The 6,636-nt window shown below is 28.4% G+C and overlaps 1 protein-coding gene across 1 annotated transcript; it reads left to right on the top strand.

Moving 5' to 3' along the window:
* Positions 1-5,778: 5,778 nt before the first annotated feature.
* LOC124917649 (protein RADIALIS-like 3) lies at positions 5,779-6,300 on the top strand. The gene has a single exon (XM_047458036.1). It carries the CDS (start codon positions 5,844-5,846, stop codon positions 6,066-6,068), a length of 225 nt encoding a protein of 74 aa, XP_047313992.1. The 5' UTR covers positions 5,779-5,843; the 3' UTR covers positions 6,069-6,300.
* Positions 6,301-6,636: the final 336 nt, after the last annotated feature.

The raw sequence follows: 6,636 nt of genomic DNA on the forward strand, positions 1-6,636 counted from the left end.
ATTTGTCTCACTTCAACGAATTTTGAAATTCATAAATAAAATGTAAGTATCATTTCGACGAATTTTGAAACTGATAAACTGATAATTTCTCTTCAATCATATGGTAAGAACCAGTTACTTAGTGTATACAATTTTTATATAGAAATTTTGTGGTATCCTCCCTGCACTAAATTGATTGGGTGATAATAGTGGATAATTAATTAAGTTTTTGTCTTTATGAAATATAGTATCATATTTCAATATACTTTTGTTGAGCTAATATATTCAGATGTTTGAGTTCCATAGTTTAAAATTGTGCAAATAGTTGTCAGTGTTGCTGGAAGTAGGCCAACTATTTTACCATAGTTAAAAAATGTGCAGTATGTTTATTTGACTTTTAGTTTTTATTTTATTTTGAGCAACTTTCTAGAATTGTAAAAGATTTAGGATGCTATGAGTAGATGGTTTACAAGTTTGAATAATTTATAAAAGTTTCAAAATTGGGTATATATAATTTAGCTCCATTATCTTGTGAATAAATGATTAAAAAATAATATCATATTTGAAAGCATAACTTTTTGATACACATTTCAAAATTTATTGAAAGTTTCTCATACAGATGCAACAAAAAGTATTTATACATAGGCCTAATTTCATTGCATTTAGTTAAACATTAGGCATATTGATATTAACTTGAAACTGCACCATTTAAAATCACTTTTTTCTATCATATATATAAATCATGATATTAATCAATTTTGAAATAGAACTTAGTCACATACCAATTTATAAATTTATTGACAGAATGTCTAGAAAAAATTACATCTAATGAACATTTTTGAACTAAATGCAGAAACAACTCCAACAAGTAATGGGGGCTTGTTGGATGAAAAATACAAAGAAAGTGGTAAAACCGTTACTTCATACAGATACAAAATATTGACTACATTTTATCATTTCTTAATACTTGTTGGAAAATGAAAAGTAAATCGGATGGATTATTGATTGATTTATTTATGAGTTTCTAGCTATTAGTGTGTTTGAAGCCATTTATTTTTGGTACAAATGGTATAATTTAGTTTTTGTCCTTTTGAGGTATATGTTGAGAAACATTTCTATTAGGATACTTTTGTAAAACCTTTATGATTGAACATTTTTGATTTTTTTTTTTGTTTTTCATTTAGTGCTTAGTTAAACTATATTTATATTATGATTTAAAACATTGTAACTTCTTTATATGAGTTTATTAAGAATTGTTAGTTCCTGTTTACGAGGATTAATAGTTTTAATTTATGCACCAATTCTCTCCCAATGAATAATAATAAGTTTTATGATCGATTATTTCTTGTGTATGAAAAATTTTCATGTGTTTTAATTGGACAAGTGAAACATATTTGGTGATCTTAATTATTAATGTGTTTTTAATATCGTTTCTTTTAGATTCATTAGGATTGATGACAAAAGTTTTATCTTTGTAAGGTTAACTAATATTCTTATTAAATTGATGTGTTATAGGTTTATTTACTCATACGATTCTCTAAACTCGGTAAGGGTTTTAAACAATTTTTATTTGTATGGTTTTAAGATTATTTTGTGGATCTTGATAATTGAATTAAATAGATCGAAAAGTCAAAATCAATATCCACAATATTTGATACCAATGGTTGTATTTATTTTTTTTTTCTTCATTTTTTAGGTTATGTCTCTCAATTAAAGAACTCTATATAAATAGTATATGTTCATATATGGAAACAGGTAGGAATATATAATTTGTTGCTAAACCAGAATTTTGGCATAAAATTTGTGTGATTAATTAAGAATTTTGTGTAATTATTCAATTATATGTTTGTTTAATTAAATATTTGATAATTTTTATGTTATTATTACATGAAATAGAGTTCTTGGCATTTAGTAAATATGAAATTTTGTGAAAATAAAAAATAAAGAATTAAATAGAATTGGTGAATGAAGAAACAAAATCAATGGGTTGAAAATGTTTTTTTTAAATAGGCTTTTAGCCACAGTATTTTTATCCTGATGACATATTTTTAGCAACGTTAATAGATCCCGCGGCAAAACTATTGGCGACGGAAGCAACACCGACAATTGGCGACGGGTGAAAACACTGTGGTGTTAGATTTTTAGCGACAGGAAATAACCAACCGCGAGTGTATTTACCGTGGTTGTTGCTCTTTTTTTACTAGTAAATGTTGCATAAAAAAATGTGTTATAACAATATAAACAACAATCTAATAAGACAATCTAATAAGAGTAAGAATATCAAATTAATAATATGTTCAAATTGAAAAAATGTGTTATTAAAAAAAATTGATTCATTTACCAATAAAAATATAATTAAATTATTAATATAATTAAATTATGAATATAAATAAAAGAATCATAAATTAATAATAGTATTTGATTATAGATATAGAAAATAATTACACAATACAAGAAGATGAAAGTTTCAAAATATAAAATAATTTAAGAAAGAAATATGTAAAGAAAGCATCAAAATAAAAAATGTAACTAATCTAAATTTTGGAATGAATGATGAATTTTATTTTTTTGAAAAATGTGTGATTTTTAATTTAGCCTCGTTTTATGGTGGAGATCACTCCCAAATGGATAAAATATTGAGGTTAAAACTCCAAGCCACGTAAAAAATTTATAAAAAGCATAACTCACACACTTAAAAAAAAAATTAACTGAAACTTTAACAACATTCAAATGTTTACATATTCTAAATCTTACACGTTCCCAAATAATTGAAGCCTCTGTTCCGTTACCTTATGCCACCAATTCCCCAAAGAAATGCGGATACAACTTTGAAGTAACCAAACACAATTCATATTTCTTGTCGCGGTGGTAGTCCAAACGCCAACCAAACACAATTCATATTTTTTGTCGCGGTGGTAGTCCAAACGTGTCTCGAAACTCACAAAACATGAGTAATTGTATCAATATTTATTTGCTAACTTTCATCTTCTTAATCCAATTAAAACTATTACGTTGAACTCTTCAAACGTCGACTTGGAATCGAGGGCGCCTCGAGCTTGAACCTAATCAAGGCGTCTTTTGGTATGACTTCAATTCTCGAGGATGATATGTTTCTCTATAGAACGGATTTAAAACAACATTTAAAGGAATTGTGTCATTTAATTTAATGTGCAATGACTAAATTTGGATAGGACAAATTAACAGATATAATTTAATCCGATTATTTTAGGAGTCGTAGTGCTTTGCTAGAAGTCAACTACGATTAATGGGGTTAAACCTATAACTATTATAATCGGGTCCTATGAGGTCACACACTTAGAGTTGACAGACTAGATAAACAAGAAAGATGGTTAATTATTAATACATATTAGATATTATTAATAATAAGAAATATTATTTATTTGTGAAATAAAATAATATATAATTAATGGTTAATTATGGAGCTAAGACTAATTAATAAGAGAATACAAAAGGTAATAAGGCCATACGTTTTTTTTTGTTTCCTTTTGATTCGCTCTCCTTAATTAGGTAATGAATTTTATTTAAGAGATAAAGATTCACTGGTTTTGCAAGAGATACAATATACGTGATAATAGAGAGAATTGTTCCTCTTTCAAAAATGACTTTTGCTATATTACGGTGGTAACTTGTAAGAAAAGAAAGAAATCATCTTTTAAATCTAGCAATTGGATTGGTTCCCCTTTGTCTTTTTCGTCCTAGCAGTCGAAAGTAAAGATATCTAGTCGGGCTCGTGTGGACCAAATAGAGGAGCAACACGTGGGGCTCTCGATTATTCATTACTACCAGATCTGATCCGGTTCACGCATCAAAGGTATATTACTATAATCTATATATCATGATTCTATCAATTATGCATGGATCATATGATTAGATGTTTAGATTAGATCTATAAATTATTCCGCTGCGCACATATAATTCACAACAACATTTATCATGCCAATTTATAAGTGTATTAGACTCTTAGTCGATGAAGGAATCTGATGACTCGTTAATGGTCGGTCGGTTAATATTGAGAATTCAAAGTTTGTTGCACTAAACACATCATAAGAATCCACACAAATAGCAAATAGGTAGGATACATGTATTTGATTGTTTGGAATGCCAAAGAATATACAGAATCATGATCTTATTAGTTGGGCCAGTAATGATTTTTGAAAATTTATTGAGCTCGATGAGAACACCCTGTTATGGTAGAAAATCGATTGGATTTGAATGAGGGTGCATCACTCTCCGATTCATATATTTGTTACCTATAATTCATTTGTGCTGAAAACAGAACAAAAGTGTATAAGGTGATGGTATAGCCCGAATGTCATATTACCGTGTCTCTTTCATCGGGAATAAACACATCGATCTGCCCGTGTTGGAGCCATCAACTTTGTTTTGGTAAACACAAGAGTCAATGAAAAAATATTAAGTAAGCTATTTTGGGCGTAAAATTTAATGTTAAAAAACCCAAGGACAATAATGCATAAAACGTCGAGGCTTCGAGCTTTTATAAAGAAACATTAACATCCATATAGCAACTACAAAAATGAGAAGTATTTTTAGATGGATAATTTTTTTCAAAAAATCTATTTCTGTGGTAGCAGAGAAATGTGTATCTAAATATTCAATTAATATAATTTGGAATAAAAGAAAAAAGAAAAGAAAAGAAAAAGTGCAGCCTCAATATTCTAAAGCTATACATTTAGAGGGAGGGGTTCACCTAGCTACCTAGAGAACAAAGCTACCTAGAGAACAAGATACATCTAATCATCATCCATCAATTAGACATCACATAAATATCTTTATTTTTTTCATCATATAAAATATATATAATATTGAAAGATAGAATAAGAAGGATATAAGTGGCCAAGTTTATTCTCATCAGTTGAATAAACTTCACTAACGCGATTCACTAACGCGACGTATATGCACTGATTACCACAACTATACATATGCTGAAATCTGAGCTAGAACACCCTATTTTTATTATTTTTTCTAAAATAGTTAAATGATAATAAAATGTTGAGATTTTTTTAAGTATACAAGGACACAAAGTATATATAACATAAGAGAAAATAAAATAAAAATGCCACAAAACAAAATCAAGTAATCTAGCGTATTATCGAGCATCTATGTGCTCGAGAAATATGATTACACTCCCACATTTTTTAGTGATACAATTCAGTCGAAAACAATCACTGAAGATACAATAATTTCTTTTGATCCTAATCGAAATAGTTACTCAAAAATTAAGACACCTATATCAGTTGTCTCAACCAGTGAATCTCAACCCTATTCTAAAATAGACTCTAATACCAGCCACATCGACAATACAAAAAATTTGAGATACAATTCAATCTCCACAAGTCTCATATTGCGATGACTTATTATAATATAATAGTGTTTTTCATCCACACGTCATTCTCACAATATTTAATTTTTTTTTATCAATTTCTCAAAATAAGTTGATGATTTTCTTAATAATATTTAGCCGTTAAAACTGAAAACTGAATAGTGAAGAAATCTTATAACTTTATTTATTATTTTCTAAAAGTAGAAAATATATATATTTTCCCTCTTGCAATAATTCCCTTATTTGTGGGAAATCTAATGATTTTGTGGTTGGTAAGGAAACGAGTCATTCGGATCTTTACTTATTCCTTGTTCTTCTTACCCTATTATCTCTTTTCATTTTTTTATATTATAGAATATGAATCCCACATTCTCTTCTCCAAATTAAGCATTATATAAACACCCAATTCCATCCAACTTCTTCACACCACCAATTACTCTATCCTTTTAATAATAATCAATCTGTTTCTCGAGTTCAAAGTCGAGTACTCAATATATACATCATGGCTTCGAGTTCAATGAGTTCAAGAAGGTCAACATGGACGGCCCAAGAGAACAATCTCTTCGAGAGGGCCTTGGCACGTTACGATACTGAAACACCCAACAGGTGGCACAACATTGCCATGGCCGTGGGCGGCAAGACTGCGGAAGACTGCAAGTCTCACTTCCAGATTCTTCTAATCGAGTCCGGCCGTGTTCCCTTTCCCAATTACATGCATTCATCATGATCGATGATCAGCTACCGATTGCATTAGATGGCTAAACAACTATGTCTGACCATCAAGAAAGGCCCCTAATTACCCCACCACTAATTCATCTCCTTTTTATTTTAATTAATTTAAGTTGTATTCGCAAAATGCATGCGCATTCTCAATTTCTTAAACTATTAATCCATTTCAACACTATGAATCTGCCTTGCACCACATTTCATTATAAGTTTTATATAAAAAATGATATGGAGTTGGGTCTTTTTATTTATAATTTTGATTTTAAATATTTAGTTTATGTATTTATATTATATTAAAATAATTATCGTAAAATTGAAACTTAAAAATAATAAAATCATCTACAGAATAAACATATATATCGGCATTTTATGTGTTTGTAAATATTATTATCGACGCATATTGATCATATACTGGCATAATCTTATGTGTCAGTACAAATTATTATTGACACATAAATAAAAATGTTATATTTAAATATATTAGAATTTGTAATTTAAAAAACAAATTGTTAAAAATATTTTTAAATTATCATTGAGTTTAATAATTATAAATTTATTATATTTATATA

Source organism: Impatiens glandulifera, unplaced genomic scaffold (assembly GCF_907164915.1).
Source record: "Impatiens glandulifera unplaced genomic scaffold, dImpGla2.1, whole genome shotgun sequence".
Taxonomy (NCBI): domain Eukaryota; kingdom Viridiplantae; phylum Streptophyta; class Magnoliopsida; order Ericales; family Balsaminaceae; genus Impatiens; species Impatiens glandulifera.